General features: G+C 58.9%; 1 protein-coding gene across 2 annotated transcripts; it reads left to right on the top strand.

Moving 5' to 3' along the window:
- On the top strand, positions 1-4054 carry NTN3 (netrin 3). Of its 2 annotated transcripts, none has more exons than XM_030763612.2 (6): positions 1-1330; positions 1402-1590; positions 1681-1830; positions 1999-2049; positions 2178-2252; positions 2549-4054. In XM_030763612.2, the coding sequence occupies exons 1-6, from the start codon at positions 403-405 to the stop codon at positions 2896-2898; spliced, it is 1743 nt and encodes a 580-aa protein (XP_030619472.1). In that variant the 5' UTR covers positions 1-402; the 3' UTR covers positions 2899-4054. The 2 variants fall into 2 exon arrangements, with proteins under 2 accessions (XP_030619472.1, XP_089752481.1); XM_089896355.1 differs by having other exon boundaries at positions 1975-2049.
- The last annotated feature ends 13049 nt before the right edge of the window (positions 4055-17103 follow it).

Below are 17103 nucleotides of genomic sequence, written 5' to 3'. Positions count from 1 at the left end.
GCCCGCCCTCGCTGCAGCCGGGAGGAGGCGGCGGCCGGGGCGCCCCAGGCCCCGCCCGCCCTCGGCCGGTCCAGGGAGGCCGGGAGACCTGCTCGACCCGGCACTCGGTGGGTGAGTGCGAGCGGCGGGCGGCGGGTGGGGCCTCTGCGGGCGGAGGCGCCGAGAGCGGGGGCGACGCCTGTCAACGCTCCAGGCCCAGCGGGAGGACGCGCCGACATCCCCGCTGCTCCGCTCGGCCCGGGGCGTAACGGCGGCTGCGCCCACCTCTGGGCCCTGACTGGAGCGGCCCGGGGCTCTGGTTGCTCGGCACCGCGGGCCAGCGGGCAGAGCCTCGGATCGGGCTCTCCCGAGGGCAGCGGCGTGGGCCCCCGGCCGGCTGGCTGACCCACGGCGGCTCCGGCCATGCCCGGCTGGCCCTGGGGGCTGCTGCTGGCCGCGGGCACGCTCTCGGCCGCGCTGAGCCCGGGGCCGCCGGGGCCCGCCGACCCCTGCCATGACGAGGGGGGCGCGCCCCGCGGTTGCGTGCCCGGCCTGGTGAACGCGGCCTTGGGCCGCGAGGTGCTGGCGTCCAGCACGTGCGGGCGGCCGGCCACGCGGGCCTGCGACGCTTCGGACCCGCGGCGGGCACACCCTGCCACCCTCCTGACCTCCGCAGGGGGCACCACAAGCCCGGTGTGCTGGCGTTCGGACTCGCTGACGCAGGTGCCCCTCAACGTGACCCTCACAGTGCCCCTCGGCAAGGCTTTTGAGCTGGTGTTCGTGAGCCTGCGCTTCTGCTCTGCACCCCCCACTTCGGTGGCCCTGCTCAAGTCGCAGGACCATGGCCGAAGCTGGACCCCACTGGGCTTCTTCTCCTCCCGCTGTGGCGTAGACTATGGCCGTGTGCCTGCCCCTGCAGATGGCCCAGCTGGCCTGGGGCCCGAAGCCCTGTGCTTCCCTGAGCCCCAGGCCCAGCCTGATGGGGGTGGCCTTCTGGCCTTCAGCGTGCAGGACGGCAGCCCGCCAGGCCTGGATCTGGACAGCAGCCCGGTGCTCCAAGACTGGGTGACCGCCACAGACATTCAAGTAGTGCTCACAAGGCCTACCATGCTGGGGGACACGAGGGACGCCACGGCCATGGTCCCTTACTCTTACTCAGCCACTGAGCTCCAGGTGGGCGGGCGCTGCAAATGCAATGGGCATGCCTCCAGGTGCCTGCTGGACACCCAGGGCCATCTGATCTGCGACTGCCGGCATGGCACCGAGGGCCCCGACTGCGGCCGCTGCAAGCCCTTCTACTGCGACAGGCCATGGCAGCGGGCCACAGCCCGGGAAGCCCACGCCTGCCTTGGTGAGGCCTTGGAGGGTGGCCTGGGGATCTGAGACCAGGCCAGCCTGTCCCTGACTCATCCCTCCCTGCAGCTTGCTCCTGCAATGGCCATGCCCGCCGCTGCCGCTTCAACATGGAGCTGTACCGACTGTCTGGCCGCCGCAGTGGAGGTGTCTGCCTCAACTGCCGGCATAATACTGCCGGCCGGCACTGCCACTACTGCCAGGAGGGCTTCTATCGAGACCCAGGCCGTGCCCTGAGTGACCGCCGCGCTTGTAGGGGTGAGCCTGCCGCCAGCTACCTGCACACCCTCACCTTCTGGTTTCCCACATCCCTAGATGGGCTTCTGACCATCCCACTTCTATCCTCAGCCTGTGACTGTCACCCTGTTGGTGCTGCTGGCAAAACCTGCAACCAGACCACAGGCCAGTGTCCCTGCAAGGATGGCGTCACTGGCCTCACCTGCAACCGCTGTGCCCCTGGCTTCCAGCAGAGCCGCTCTCCAGTGGCACCCTGCGTTAGTGAGTGATGCTGCCCTGCTTAGACCACCTCAGCCAAGGTCAACCCAGCTCCCTGCTGCTGCCTACCTGGGCCCCGCAGATCCCCCTGCCCCCCTCAACTGTCCCCTGAGCCCTGCAGATTCCCTTGGCTCCCTTCAGAGGAAGGCCTTTATCTCATCCTCTCCACAGAGACCCCTGTCCCTGGACCCACTGAGGAGAGCAGCCCTGTGGAGCCCCAGGGTGAGTGGAGGTTCCAGAGGGGGCATGTCCTTGGCTGGAGGGGGCAATGGATTCCAGGAGGGGAGGAGGAGAAGGTGGGAGAAGGAGGTGCAGATCGGTGCCAACCTCCTCCTGCGCCCTCCTCCCAGACTGCGACTTGCACTGCAAACCTGCCCGTGGCAGCTACCGCATCAGCTTGAAGAAGTTCTGCAGGAAGGACTACGGTAGGCCACCCTCAGGCCTCCTGCCCCCGTCCTCCTCACCTTGCCCTACTTTCCCTCTGTATACCCTGACCCTCGCTGGACCCCAAGGCCATCCCCCGGCCCTCAGGTCCTCCGCTGTCGCCGGCCCCGCCCTGTCAGCCCCCGTGGCCTCTCCGTGCTCCCGCTGCGGCGTGTCCTCTTTGTGTTCCTCCTCCACCCCGCCTCCCACCCCCGCGGGCGCCCTGTCCTCCTCTGCGCGGCCCGCCCCCTCCGGGCCCCGCCCCGCCTGACCCCGCCCCCTCTCGCCTCCCCCGCAGCGGTGCAGGTGGCTGTGCGCGCGCGCGGCGAGGCGCGCGGCTCCTGGACGCGCTTCCCGGTGGCCGTGCTTGCCGTGTTCCGGAGCGGCGAGGAGCGCGCGCGGCGCGGGAGCAGCGCGCTGTGGGTGCCTGCGCGGGACGCCGCCTGCGGCTGCCCGCGCCTACTACCCGACCGCCGCTACCTGCTGCTGGGGGGCGGGCCGGGGGCCGCGGCCGGGGGTCCCGAGGGCCGGGGGCCCGGGCTCAGCGCCGCCCGCGGGAGCCTCGTGTTGCCCTGGCGGGATGCGTGGACGAGGCGCCTTCGGAGGCTGCAGAGGCGCGAGAGGCGGGGGCGCTGCGGGGCGGCCTGAGCCCGCGGGCCGGGCGGGGGCCGGGCGGGGACCGGGCGGGGCGCTTCTCACACATCAAGGCACACGTTCATCCAGTGCATCCGCCTGCCGAGAAGTCTTTGCTCGCGTCGCCATCTGGGCCCCCTGCCCCGACACTGCCCTGCGCCTCCCTCGGTGCCTCGAGCTCCTGCCCAGGAGGGGTGTGACGGACGCAGGGACACCCCCGCCCCAATACAGAGAGATGTGATAGCCCCAGAGAGCTGCTTTGAGGCCCCCTGGAGCAGCTGTCATCCAAAGGACCCCTTGGCCCCCCCACCTTCAAGCTATCTGCCTCCTCAGAGGGACACCACGATACCCCCAGAGGGCTGTGAACCCCCTGTGGGGCCGAATACTTAGAGGCTCTGCGAACACCTCAAGGGCCTCTGTGACACAGCCCCCCGTGATGTCGTGGTCCCTCAGCGTTCTCACCTTCCTGAAAGGCACTGACACCCCCCTCAAATAGTTATGAACCCCCTTCTGATGCCAGGACGCATAGAGATCTGCGAATATCCCAAGGGCCGCTGAGACTCCACCCGCCCCCGGACTCTGTGATCCGCCAGAGAGCGCCCTGACTCCCCAAGAGGCACTGTGGCTACCACAGACGCCTGTGGACCCCCATGGAGCTCGGTGACATTGGCTCCCCCGCCCCCTGTCAGGACACGCAGAGGGCGCTATGACTCCTCCCCCAACGAGGACCGCGGCCTCTGGTTCCTGTCTGTCCCGTAGGTCACCTCTGCCTGTCCTGTCTCTGCCGGCTGGGCGTCCGTGTCCCTGCCCCCCGCTGTGTTCAGCCTCTTTTTTGCCCCCTTGTGTCCCTGTCTCTTGTCTCCGTCTGGCTGTCTCTCTCGGCCTCGGCCTCGGCCTCAGGACTCCTCCACCCAGGTCCCACCCGGAGGCCCCCCCATGCATTCCTCCGGACGTCGTGCCCACGCGGGCGCGCGTTCCCAGGTCTACGCGTAACCCGGCAGCGACTCCGGCGGGCACCCCTGCCGACCCCCGATACCCCAGCCTTGCCCACAGCTGGGCCTGGCAGCCACCCGCCCACTCGCGCGCGCCCCTCGCCTCTCATCGGGACCCGTGTTGAGCCGGCGCATGCTCCTGCCGCCTCGCCTCGGGGCGTCAGCGCGCATGCCCGGAGCCCGCTGCCCCAGAGACCCGCGGGCGCCGCGGGTGGGCAGCCGGCGGCGCGTCTCGGCGGGGGCGGGGCCGCGTGCGCGCGTGCGCAGAAAGGCCGACGCTCGGGAGCTCAGCTAGCTGAGGAGAAAGCGGCGCGGTGCGGCGCGGCGCGGCGCCGGGAGGTGGGTTCTCGGCCAGCGCGGCGGGCGGTGGTAGGTGCGCAACGGGGTGGGCGGGGGCGTGACGGCCCGGCGCGGGGGCCGCGGGGTCGGGTGGCCGACTGTCACCGCGTCCCGGGCGTGCTGACGGAGGGGGCGTGCTGACGGAGGGGGCGTGGGGGCCTTGCTGCCGGGCCTCCGTCCGAGCGGGGCGCGGGGACCTGCCGCGGTGCGGGTGGCGGTTCCGCAGCCCGCGCGCCCGGGGCCCGCGACCGTCCGCCGGGCACTGCCCGCCGCCGCCGGCTCTGCCCCGCGGCCCGAGCGCCGGGCTGGGCGCGACGTGGGTCCGGAGCCGACCTCGGACCCGCGGGACACCGACCCCGGGGGTCGCGCCGGCGCCCCTCACCAGGCGCTGTCGGCTCTCCGGCCGGCTCCGGGCGAGGCGGCGGTGGGAAGAGCTGGCTCTGTGTCACTCCTTCCTCGGGCGCTTTCGGTCTCTGCGGGGTAGGAAATCCTCTTCTAGACTCGAAATTGCAACAGATTCTCTGATAACGTTCTGTCTTCGAAGACCTGCAGCTGCTTCCGTCCTGGTCCTACGCTTGCCCCAGGATTACACGCTGCCCACCTGCCGCCTAGGTATCTACCCAGTCTCTGAGTCCTGTCCGGCGGGTGCCTCCTGGGGTGGCCGCTGTGCCAGGCGGCAGCTGTCTGCCAGGCTGTGCTGGGGACGGAAGCGTTTCCACAGGGGCCCTGGGCGCTGTGCTCTCTGAGGCTTGAGTAAGCACAGCTGGAGGTCGGGGATGGGCTGCACTCGGTCAAGGTCCTCTTCTGGCAAGGGCGCTGGTGGCCTGGTGGCCTTACTCTGTAGGGAACAGACGAGCGGTGGGCTTCCTGGATTACCACTTGCTGGGCTGACACTAAAGGCCAGAGGCTGAAGACCACCCGGGCAGTGCGGAGGCGCGGGTCAGCTGTTAAGATAGCGATGTGCCTGGGAGGCACAGACCTGGTGGCCGATGTGGCTGTGGTTGTGATGCTGGTGTTGAGGTCTTTACCTAGCTGCTTATTCCTGGTGAGGAGTTTGCCTGCCTTTCCAGGGCCAGTAGAAGGACTTGAAGGTGGTTTTCCTTAGTTCTGTGTGTGTTTTCTCCCAGGTCTGCAGGAACATCTAGGCAATTACAGGGGGGAAAAATCCCATTATTCATCAGATACAGCGGTTTATTCTACGTGAGGCGAGGGCTCCGCTCCATCTTCACTTTCTAGCCCCAGTACACAGTAGCCACCTGTAAACATTTACTTAATTGCCTTGAAGACAGATGTGCTGGTTTTTTCTTTTTAAGGGATACAGGGTTGGAGAAACAAACCCGGGTAAGAAAAGATCAAGAAAACTCGCAGAGGTTTTACAGTTTCCGTTTCTAGCCAGTGGTACAACCCCCATATATGCATCCTTTTATCCTGAAGGTTGGTCCTCGTTTAGTCTTCTCAGGTAAAGCATGTATGAGAAGTACTTATCCAGTAGCGAGTGCTCTGTTTAGAAGCTCATCTCTCCCTATGAACAGGGCTGGAGCCACGTCGCATTCATCTTTGCTCCCCCATTGCCTCATATGGAATGGGCCAGGGGTTCTCCCTGAATGGTTGTTGAAATGAACCAAGGTGCTAAAACTAATGCAGTGGTTTTCATCTGGATGAAGGGTGACCTTCAGGGGATGTAGAAGTAATGTAGTAATCTAGGCAGGTTTTTCATAATAACAAAATTCACCCCCTGAATTTGCAAGTTCACCTGCTGGTGACCCATGCTAGCTGTCGCTGACCACACCTGCCAGGACTGTCAGCAGGCCAAGTGACCTTGAGCATGCAGTGTTGCGCCTAATTCTCATTACAGTCTGAGCCAATCTCAGAAGACATATTTAAGTGTTTGCTTTTAGATTGTTTCTGGTTTGAAGTACATAAGGACAATGAAGCAGGTTATAAAAAAGCACTTAATATTTACCCTGTTCAATGTTTTACCTGTTTGAGCATAGCTTCTCTGTTATGACAACTCTGTGCAGGGAAGAAAAAAGGCCTTTTCAACTTGAAGCAGCAGTTTCAGTGGCTGTTTCAAGTGTCACTTTCCAAATGGAGATAATATCAGAGAAACAACACCTTGGGCTTTTCACTAAGGACCAACCTAAATTCATTATTTGATGATTTTTGTTATTTTTTCAGTGCAAGTTTATCCAAATCATAATTCACATGATGAGGACTTGTGCCCGGTATTCTGTGGCTACAAAGTTGAGTGAGCCTGTGCCCTTGAAGAGCTTAGGGTACAGTGAGGAGACGGGCCAGTGAACTGTGGCACTGCGGTCGGCGCTCTCACAGAGGCAGACGGAGCTTGCTATGGGCACAGAGGGGCGGAGTCCAGCTGGCCTTTAGTGGGGGCTCCTGAGAAGGGCTCGAATTAAATTTTGAAGAACGGGGAGTTCCCTGGCGGTCCAGTGGTTAAGGCTCCACGCTCTTATTGCGGAAGGCATGGGTTCAATCCCTGGTCAGGGAACTAAGATCCCACAAGCCTCGCGGTGTGGTCAAGAAAAAAAAAAAAAATTTTTTTTTTTGAAAAACGAATGGAGTGGCAGGACCACATGAGGGAATGAGACTTCCAGGCCAAGGCACAGTGTGTGAAGTACAGGAATACAGCTCCCACCCACCGGCTGTTGGGAGAAGGGCAGTGGGTAGCTCTGGTGGTTGGGGTGAGGAGAGGGAGATTAAGTTAAGGAGCTAGGCTGGTGGCAGTCAGGAGAGGCCTTGAGTACCAGCCCCGAGTTTGCATTTTACCCTGAGAGTGGTGGGGAGCCGCTAAGGGATCTCGGGTTTGTGAGTGACTGGTTAGATTGTGCCCCCATGGGTGACCAGGCAGTGGTGGCCAGGGTGGGTTGGTGAAGTCCTGCACTGAGGGCGGTTAACATAACATGGGGATATACCTGGCGGGACAAAAGGCCCAGCACCAAGGAAGGGCAGTGGGGACAGAAAAGAGAGCAAGATCTTGAGACAAGTGGCTGCAGGGATGGGAAGGACCAGGGATAAAGGAGGACTTAGGGAACATTCCAAGGTTGGGTGACTGGCAGCTGGTAAGGCTGTGCCACACAGAGTGTGCTGGAAGGGACAGGCCTGGGAGTGGGTGATGACTTGCGGTGTGGAGATGTTGAGCTGAGGGTCAGTAAGAATTCCTGGATAGAGATTGGTCTGGAGCCAAGGAGAGCAAACACAAAAGTGTCCTGGGTACTACTTCCTGTGTGGCACTGAAGCCAGGGAGTGGGGTGGTGTGGAGTGAGAAAAAGAAGACTGAACCTTGGAGATGCCTGATGTTTCATGTCTGTAGAGCAGAGTAGATAAGGTAACAAAAATCTGATTAATGATCTCTTGCCTTTTGGGGGGATGGGGGCAGGATAGTGGGCTTTTTATTTCTGTCCTAGAGCCCCTGTTTGTTGGTTAAACAGCAAAATGTAAGATACTAAAGGTGCAAAATCACATGATTGATTCCCGGGGCTTCCTGTCACATGTGTGTTTATTTGCCTTTTGGGAAACTTCCAGATTGTCACTCATCTCAAAGGACCTCATTCCCCTCCAGCCCGACAGTTGGTCCTCTCAGGGCGTTCTCACAATTAGATCTCTGAAAACAGGCCTTCTCAGACACAGAGATAGATCCAAGGTCGCAGAATTCTCTGGGTCCTGTCGCTCTCATTCCAGGACCCCAGTTTCTGTGTAGTGCATCAGCATTAGCAGCAGGTGGGACTTTGGAAAGACTCTTGAAGATACAGAGGGCAAGTATATAGTGCCCCCTCCGTAATCTTTCCCCCATGCTGAGGGGCCGCACGGGAGAGGGTGAGGAAAGGCAAAAGGAGTTCCTCTTTACCCAAAGGAGGCGCATGGCCCCCAGGGCTGTCCCGGCCTCTGGATAAGTGCTGTTAGCAGTTATCTTCGTCTCTTAGGGAACCTGCTCACTTAGGGGTACGTGCAACAAGCTCTCCTTCTATCTTGTGCAGTTATGGTCCCCTGCCTGGCCGTGGGACCTTATCCATCTCCCCTGGATATTGCCCAAGGAGCTGCTGGCAGGGGTCACTTGTGTGCGGTCATGGTTTCTCCCTCCATCCTGCCCAGGCTGCACTCTCCTCTTACAGGCCATTGAGAAGCCACTACACATGGCTTGGCCTGTTTCGCATAACCTGAAACTGTGTGTCCGCCTAATTGTTACACAATTTTAATTGGGTACCAATTGATTACTGATGGGTGATTCTGTTACCAATAAAAGCCCTTCCACTGTGTAGCATTCTAAATGTAGCTCATTACCTGTGTCCCACCAAAAGCTTCTCTGGCTTCTGTCCCTTCAGCCTTTCCTTGAGTCAATTTGTCCTCATTCCCTAATTATCATCTGTAATTCATTTTTCAGCAAGGGTCATTCCCGCCTTCCTATCTTCCTAAACCTGTGGGCCTTCAAAGGATCCAGGGGTATACGTTAACGCCACTTGCCTCTGGTTTCTTTCCCTGCCTTCCTGGGCCATCCTGTCCCCACCTCCCAGCACACAGAAGCACTGTCCTTCCTCGGCAGCCTGGTGAACCCCAGGCCTCAGTCTTGGGCCCTTTGGCTTCTTAGAGCCCATGAAGCTGGGCTGTAGAACTGTCTTTGAATCTGAGCCATGAATGACACTCACTGGCCCTAAACAGCTATGCTCTCCAAGGCCCTGTCCTGTTCGTATGCTGTTTCTGCTGCTTCCTGGCCGAAGGCCTCCTCAGCCTTCAGGTTCTAGGCCAGGCAGGTGCTGGCTAGGGAATCCTTCCAGACCCCTCTTTTCTTGTAGGCTGGGGGCCCAGACACCCTGTGCTTTTCTCTCATAGCATCTGCTCCTGAGTTGGCATGGTCAATACACCATGTCCTCACATCCAGAAGCTCATTGAGAGCTAGGACTGGGCCTTGCATCTTCATATTCCAGCACTTGATACACTGGCGTTCAGGAAGTCTTGAATGCCTACTAAAATGATTAAACCTGCAAGATTCCCTCCCAGCCCAGCTCTGTTGTCAGGCCTAAAGATACTTGCTGAGAGCCTGCCATGTGCCCAGCCTTCCGAGGCACACCTATCACAGGCACCTTGCTTAGAATTCAGACCAGTCAAAATTCTAGCTTCTGACAGCTGGGTTTTCTCCCTCTGCTTCTCATTCTGTGTAGCTAGTTGGTTTCTCCTATGCCCTTGGGGGCTGTTGTTGGGAGGACCTTTTGAACTCAGAAGGTAAAGACCTTGAATTAGCAGAGCCCCCTTGCAACCCCAGTCCCTGCTTGTGGGTGGACCAAACCAGCAGTGAGCGGGGGTTGCTCCTTATTGTGGTGCGCAGGCTTCTCATTGCAGTGGTTTCTCTTTGTTGCAGAGCACAGGCTCTAGGCACGGGCTTCAGTATTTGCAGCACTCGGGCCCTAGAGCACGCGGGCTTCAGTAGTTGCAGTGCATGGGCTCAGTAGTCGTGGCGCACAGGCTTAGCTGCTCTGTGGCATGTGGGACCTTCCCGGACCAAGGATCGAACCCGTGTCCCCAGTCCACATTGGCAGGCAGATTCTTACCCACTGCGCCACCAGGGAAGTCCCAGCGCCAAGTCTTAACCACTAGACCGCCAGGGAAGTCCCTGAGTCCCTGCAGGAAACCTTTCGAGTGGCTAATACGGTTAGGACTCTGCCCTGCTCGGGTCCCATCCATAGGCTCAGTTGCCACTGGTAAGACCTGCACTTGAACTTCTGACCAGCGGCAGCAGATGGGCCAGCCAACTGGCCTACGGTGCTGTGACTAATGCCTCCTTAATGGTTACGCCCCTTTATACCTGGCACGTGCCCTCCATTATGTGCCATCAGCAAAGGGCCCACTATCAGGTTCCGGGTAACTGGCAGCCTGGCAGTCACTGTGGAATGCCAGTTTCCATTAGCATTTGAAAAATCCCAGTGCTGCTTCAGGGCTGAGGCAGAGCCCAGCCTGCCTTCTCATCATGTGAAGATGTCTGCTGGGAAGGACACATGCCTAGAACAAACAAGTTGGCAAATGGCCCCTGTTATTTAGAGTTAAATTCCCCTCTTGGGCCCAAGTGGTTTGGGATTTTCCTGAGTCTCCATCTGTTTCCTTCTCTTGCTTCCTCCTTCCTGGGTACACTGAGTATATGGTGTGAGACACCTGGGCTCGAAGTCACAGTAGAGTAGAAGAGCTTGATTCATAAGCAGCTCATCACAGAGGCCTGCCAAGTTCAAACAGACTTGGACAAGGAGGGGTGGAGTGTGGGGAGGTCGCCCTCAGTCCTACCTGTGAGGTCAGGAGTCTAGAAAGGCTGGTGAAGGAGGGGGCATTGGGCTGAGGCTTGAAGCAGACTGGCCCGAGAGGAGGAAGAAGAACAGGTGTGTCCTGCCTTTCCCTCTTCCCACTGTCAAGACTCCTGAAGCTGCCCTACCTGGAGGGCAGGTAGGGACAAATCCTGAAAGGAGGGGGGCTGGGGCGGTGGGCGGGAAAGGGTTTCAGGTGGAGAGCTGGGGCAGAGCGGGTTGGGAGTCAGAGCTGAGCTACGTTGGAGTCACATGGAGTGTGTGAAGGTGGGGAGACTTCAGGAAAGCAGTTGGAGGTATGGGACCTGAGAATTCTTGGCTGAAAAGAAGATGGATTTCTGCAAAAGGGACATTTGAGGGACAGGGACAGGAGCAGCAGCAGCCAGAGAGGCAAGGAGACAGACAGAAGGGGTTTCTGGAGGCCTGGGGAGAGGAGAGCTGAGAGCAGTTGGGTCAGCTCTGTGTGATTCAGGGAGATAAGGTCTCAAAGGTGTCTGTTAGGTCTGGCAGCCAGGCGTGAAGGGCGAGGGGGGAGACGTACAGCCTGCTCTCCCTGGGAGCTTGACTGGGAAGGAAAGAAAGAGGAAAGGCTTAGCTCAAGGGGAGTGTTGGGTGCTGGGGTTGGGGGCCTGTCTAACAGATCCAGGACCAAGGGTGGGGGTGCAGATCAAGGGCCAGGGTCAGACAGGAGAGGATGCTTCTTGCGTGACACTGGGTTCTCAAGGAGAGTGGGAGATGTGAAGCTGTTGGCTAGTGTGGGGACCAGGGGCGGGTGCCACGAGGCATGCTGAGGGCTGCCAGGTGGCTCCAAGGGCCACGAGCAGGGCAGTGTGATTTTCTCTCTATAGTTGGTCAGGCTGGCCTCTCGTGGGGCTTCTGGGTAGCTGAGACAGGAGCATGGAAGTGGTGGAGCTGAGGCTTGGAGGGTCAGGTCTAGGCTGAGCAGACAAGGAAGTAAAGTCACAAAGGATTGGCGGTGCGGGGAGATAGAGTTATGGCGAGTGGGAGGAGGGCAGTGAAGAGCTTCAGGACAGTTACAAGAGAGTGGGGTGTTTGTGATATGTGCCCACTGAGTGGAGGAGTTTCTGGGGCTGACCTGGGTGTAGATGAAGCATCAGCGATGTAAAGGTTTCTAAAGTTGGGGAGCTTTGGGCTTCCCTGGTGGCGCAGTGGTTGAGAGTCCGCCTGCCGATGCAGGGGACACAGGTTCGTGCCCCGGTCCGGGAAGATCCCACATGCCGCAGAGCAGCTGGGCCCGTGAGCCATGGCCACTGAGCCTGCATGTCCGGAGTCTGTGCTCCGCAACGGGAGAGGCCACAGCAGTGAGAGGCCTGTGTACTGCAAAAAAACAAAAACAAAAACAAAAACAAAAAAAACAACCCAAAAAGTTGGGGAGCTTTGAGCCAGGTCTGCCTGCTTGACCCTCGAATTCCCTGCAATGAGGGCAGTTGAGAGGAGGAGGCCAAGAACTGGAATGAAGTGTGTGGCACGTCCTGGGGAGACCCTGGACAGAGGGGTGTCAGAACCCTGGGGAGACCCTGGAGAGAGGGGGCAGTGTCCCAGGGAGAGCCCCCTGCTTTCTGGCCTGGAGGAAGGGTGCATTAGGGGAGAGGATGAGGAGGTGGGGGATTGTCTGCTACAAGCCAAGTTCCAGAGCAAGAAGAGATTTGGGAGTTGGGAGTGAGGTCAGTAAAAAGCAAGGCAGCAAAGGAAGCGAATGTGGGGGATCGGTGACCGTAGTCACCCCAATCAATGACACTGTCACCACCAGTCATCCGCAGAATTGGGAATCATCCTATTGCTGAGGCCTTGGGCGGGGAGATGAGTATCCTTGACCTAGGACTCCAGACAGAGTCTTGAAGCTGTGTCTCCGAGGCCTCCAGCAGATCCTTGGGAGTGGGGTTGGGCATTTCCCTGGCCTCTCCCTATAGATGGACAGGAGCACTGGGCCTCTCCTAAGGAAGTCAGACTTGGACTTGAGAGGAAGGTCCCAGCCTGAGGAGAGGGTGGAATGCATCCTGCTCCAGGCCCCACCCACCCTGCCCCTTCTGGGTGTGCTAGGTGGATGGCCTCAGGAATAACTCCCACCCCCCACCTCCATCCACCTTCTCTGCCTCAGAGCTCCACCTGCCATACCCTACTCACCAGCCCAGATTCCCTTCCAGGCTGTCCCACCTGCCCTGCTCCTCTACCCAAATACCCTACAAGCAGAGCCACAGGCAGGAGGTCATCTGCTCTTCCCTGTCCTGCTGCCACATTCCGTGCCTGGCACCCTGAGATCTTATCAGACAGTGACCATGTCCTGTAATTGCTGTATCTTTCTCATCCCCAGACCTCACATACCCTGAGGGCTAGAGTGGGGCCATTAGTTGTTTGAAGGATTCGTCATTCTGCTGCGTCCTGGCTGGGGACCAATGGTCTCTGAGGGTGAGGGGCTCCCTAGAGAGCACGTGCTCTGAATTCCACCCTGGGGAAACTGCCTGAGAGGAGCATACGTTTCTTGGTCACGTGGAACTCCTCAGGCCCAGGACCTAGTGCCTCTCACTGCCCCTCCTTCCCATCTGTCGCCCCGTTCTTGGCCGCTCGGTCGGCAGGGCTGGAACCAGCCTCCTTCCTCTTCTTTCTTTGTTTCCTGATCTCACTCTCAGGAAACAGATGTGGGATTGCTCAGAGTGAAGGGGAAGAACTGAGACACAACTGTGTAGCACCCTGTCCTGTGGTGCAGTGACTAAGGCCCGGCCAGGCTGAGCCCCAGTTGCTTGGGCTATGAGCTATTCCTGCAGCCAAGGGTGAGGGTGGGGAGTCGTCAGGCTGGGCTGGGCAGAGGTCAGTAGGAGTGGGTAGGCTTCCTGGGGAGCACCAGGCTCCCTCTGCACAGGGCTGACTTTTTCCACCTGGGCCACAGTTGGCTCTTTGGTGGCCTCTGGGTATGTGGAGGGGCCATCTGTGAAGCCCACTGGGTGACAGAGGAGTCCAGGAGCCGGTGTAGGTGTCAGGGCTGAGGGGTGGGTGTCTGGGCAGGATCTCAGCACAGCAGCCCAGGGTTCTGCCTCACCTGACCTGCTCTGGCATTTGCCTGAGAGGCATCTGTGTCATAACAGGCACTTTAAAATGGAGCACTTCCTCTGCCCCACCAAAACCCCACCCCTGGGCCAGAATTCTCTGTTCTTTGCTTGGGTCTTTGCCCCCCACCCCAAACAGGTCACCTTATCTGGTGGAATCCACCCCATCTTCTGCATCCTCCCTGGCCAGCTCAGCCCAACCCTCCTCCTGCCTCCGCTTCTGGACTCTGCCCTCCTTCCTCCTCGGCCCCCAGGGGTTTTTTCTAAAATGCAGATATGATATGTCACCTTCTGCTTCGGCTCTTCTCCTCCTGCTCCCTCTTGTGTGGGGGTGATGTCTGGTCTTCTAGTGCAGCTGGCACAGAAGGCCATCAGCCCCTCCTATCCCACCTCCGGTCACTCCCTACCATCTCTCTGAGGCTCCCCAGTTTGCCGTGCTCTCCCTCATGCATTTGTCCCCACTCCCGTCTTTGTACACTCAGGTACCATTGTCCCCTCTGTGGCACTCACACCGAGTCAACGCCTGCCTCGGTGGTCTGCCAGTGCCCCGCCTGGGCTCTCGTAGTCTCACTGTGGATGCCATGACCACTGGTCTCCTTGAGAGCTGCCTTTTACCCTCGTATCCCCGGTGCCCTGCCCAGAAAAGGAACTTCGTAGAAGTTTGTCAAATGAATAAAAGTTTGAGTCAAGGGGAGGCATGATGGGGTGCTGGGCCCTCTGGGAGAGGCAGCCTGTAAGGAATAGTGCCGAGTGTTGTCGGGTGGTTAAGATGGAATCACCCAGGCTTAAAGGGGGGGGGGGGGCGGTCTGTCACATGCAAGCGAGTTTTTTTTTTAATCCAGTTGTTTGGGAAAATCATGTTCCCCACTAAAAAGGTGAGAAAGGCAGAGGTCTTGTGACTATCAGACCATGGGTAGTGCTTTGGGATAGCAGTGTGGCATTAAGAAGCCAGCCCTCAACTGGCTGAGGAGGGAGTGCAGTGGAGCTGGCCCTCCTGGGTGACCTGCGCTCCTGAGATGGGAGAGGGGTCGAAGACACTTGTGGGGTCACTCTGGAGGCAGAAGTGGCGGGTATGGGGTGGGAGGGCTTCTCCCACCCCACTGGCCGCCTCCCTCTTCCTGTGGGCACACTTTGGGGGTTCACCAAGGAGAGCAGAGTTTGGGTTTATTTGACCTCCCATGGGGTGTTCCCAGCCAAAGCGTCATGTCACAGGAACTCCCCTCCTCAGAAAAGCTTCCTGGCCCAGGGTCCATGGGACTGCAGTCCTAGAGCTGCTGAAGGGGCCCCTAACACCCCTAAACAGAGGTCACTTAGTTCCACTTAACATTTTTATTTTTTCTTTTTAAGGAATACTTGCTTTCCATTAGGTAGCCTGAACTCTCAAAACAGGTATAGTATTTGTGAGTAAAGGGACATGACGGTGACTGGAAGGGGCTTCCGGGTGGAGAAGCAGTAGCACAGGCAGGGAAGGGGAAGAAGGGCCCTTGAAGAGGCCATTCGGAGGGACCATCCCAAAGAGAGCAGGGGCCTTCTCGGCCCCGTGGGAGAACCTTGGCAGCAGCCTCCTGTGGCTGCACTGCCCCCTTAAGGAGGGGCACGGTTCGGCTTCACCACAGGACTGATCGGGCATTAGCATTGACCTGCCTGACCCCATCACTCCCCAGACGTCCCTGAGCCAGTGCCAGGCCAGCAGAGCCCAAGGAGCAGTAACTACGAGAGGCCCTCGGGACTTCTGAGCTGCCCTGGTGAGCCAGGCCGGGCTGAGTGCCTTCTATAAACAGGCTCAGTTAATCCTCACAGCAGTCAGCTTTTAAACCCGTCTGTTGGATCACATACCTTCCCTGCTTCCCACTGCACTTAAAGTCCAGGGTCCTCCCCGTGCACGATCCAACCCATGGATGTCTCCGCTCTTCTTTCTCACTGTGCCCTGGCTGTACTGGATGCTTTTCCCTTTCTGGAGCAGGCCTCTTCCTGCCTCGGGGCCTTTGCACGCGGTCTTCTCGTGGTCCAGAGTGACCTCTCCTCAGCTCTTCTGGCAGCTTCCCTCTCATCACTTCAGCTCGGGAGGGAAGCGGTCCTCCTGACAACCCTAGCTGAAGTAGCCGCCACCCTCCAGACACACGGCGTGGTGTCCCAACTATCTGAAATGGTCACTGTGTGCAGTTCTTGTGAGTCTAACAGGGTGCTGAGCAGAATTTTTCCTGTTTTCCCAGAATTGCAGGTTAGGCCCAAAGCTAAGGACAGAAAACACAAAGTTCTTTCCTACATTCTAAATTCAGGGAGCTGTGGGCAGCTGGGGCCAGCCTCATCCCACAGGGCTGATGGAGAGGTGCCACCCCGGAGCCAGCCCTGCCCCCACCCTCTTCTTCTGCAGTGAACTTGAGACTGGGGGGGGGGGGCGGCGGTGCTTAAGGTGAGTGCAGTGTTTGAGATTAGAATTCACTCCCTCCCTCCCCTTTCTGAGGCTGAGGGAAAGTGGTTTCCTAGTGCACCTGCTGCCAGGGCCCCGCTGGCAGAGAAGAGTGGCTGTTTGCCCTGGGCTGCCACAGGGCAAGGGGGAGTGGGAGAGAGTGGGATGTGCCTGTGTGCGGGGTGTCACCTACACCCCAGCCAGTGAGCCCAGAGTAAGAGCTTAACCCACAGGTGCTGTGTGGGGATTAATGTCTGTCCAGTGGCTCATATTCATCAGCTCCATTTTAGAGACAGGCACCAGCTGTTCAGGGAAGAGGCATGGCTTATCTGAGGTTCAGCCCAACAAGCGGCAGAACTGGACTCTGAGCCCGGCCTATCTGACATTAAACTGGCTTGCTTCCCGAGTAAGCTCCTGCTTCCCTTCTCTACCACCGGCCGCCAGGCGTGGACCAGGGAGCACAGCCTCCTTCCTGGGCCTGGCGCCTCAGTCAGGAGCTGGGGGACTGTGGGGAGCCGGTGAGGCCTTGTTTCTGAGTGGGAGCTGGAGGTGTGGACAGTGTTGCAGGATGGCTGCAAGCTGCAGGTGGGACAGCTTGGGGAGGGTGTACCTTCACCTCCACACGGTGAGTGAGGGTCCAGCCCAGCGACTTTGTGTTTTTGATCCGTTTCCCATCTCCTGACTTCCCCTTCCCAATAGCCAGCTTAAACTATCTAACTGGGTTGTGGATGCGTGTGCACGTAAATGAAAGAAAAAGGTTTTGAAGGACATGCACTTAGATGTGAACAGTGATTACCTTAGGTAAAAGAGGGAGTAGGATTGAGGGGGTAACTTAAACAGGACTTTACATTTTTACTGTATAATTTTGTATTACTGGATGTTTTCATGATTATGTGTTTATGTAAAAAACAAACCAAACAAAAACCTGCCCTGAGACCTGGCTTTATAGATGCCTAAGGAGGTCATCATAAGCCTGTTTGCCCTGCTCCACAAACACCATGCTGTCTTTTCAGGTGGGAGGAGGCCTGCAGGGATCCAGGACCTCCTTCAGGGTCTTCTGCACCTGTCTTTGCCTCGGAGTCCCCAGGCTGCAACAACTTGCTACAACAAATAAAACG

The sequence above is a fragment of the Delphinapterus leucas genome, chromosome 15, assembly GCF_059928025.1.
Source record: "Delphinapterus leucas isolate spDelLeu-1000000601 "Yukka" chromosome 15, BTC_Dleu_Yukka2, whole genome shotgun sequence".
NCBI lineage: Eukaryota > Metazoa > Chordata > Mammalia > Artiodactyla > Monodontidae > Delphinapterus > Delphinapterus leucas.
Note: the sequence above shows the minus strand (reverse complement) of the source record. Positions and strands in the feature narration are given on the sequence as shown.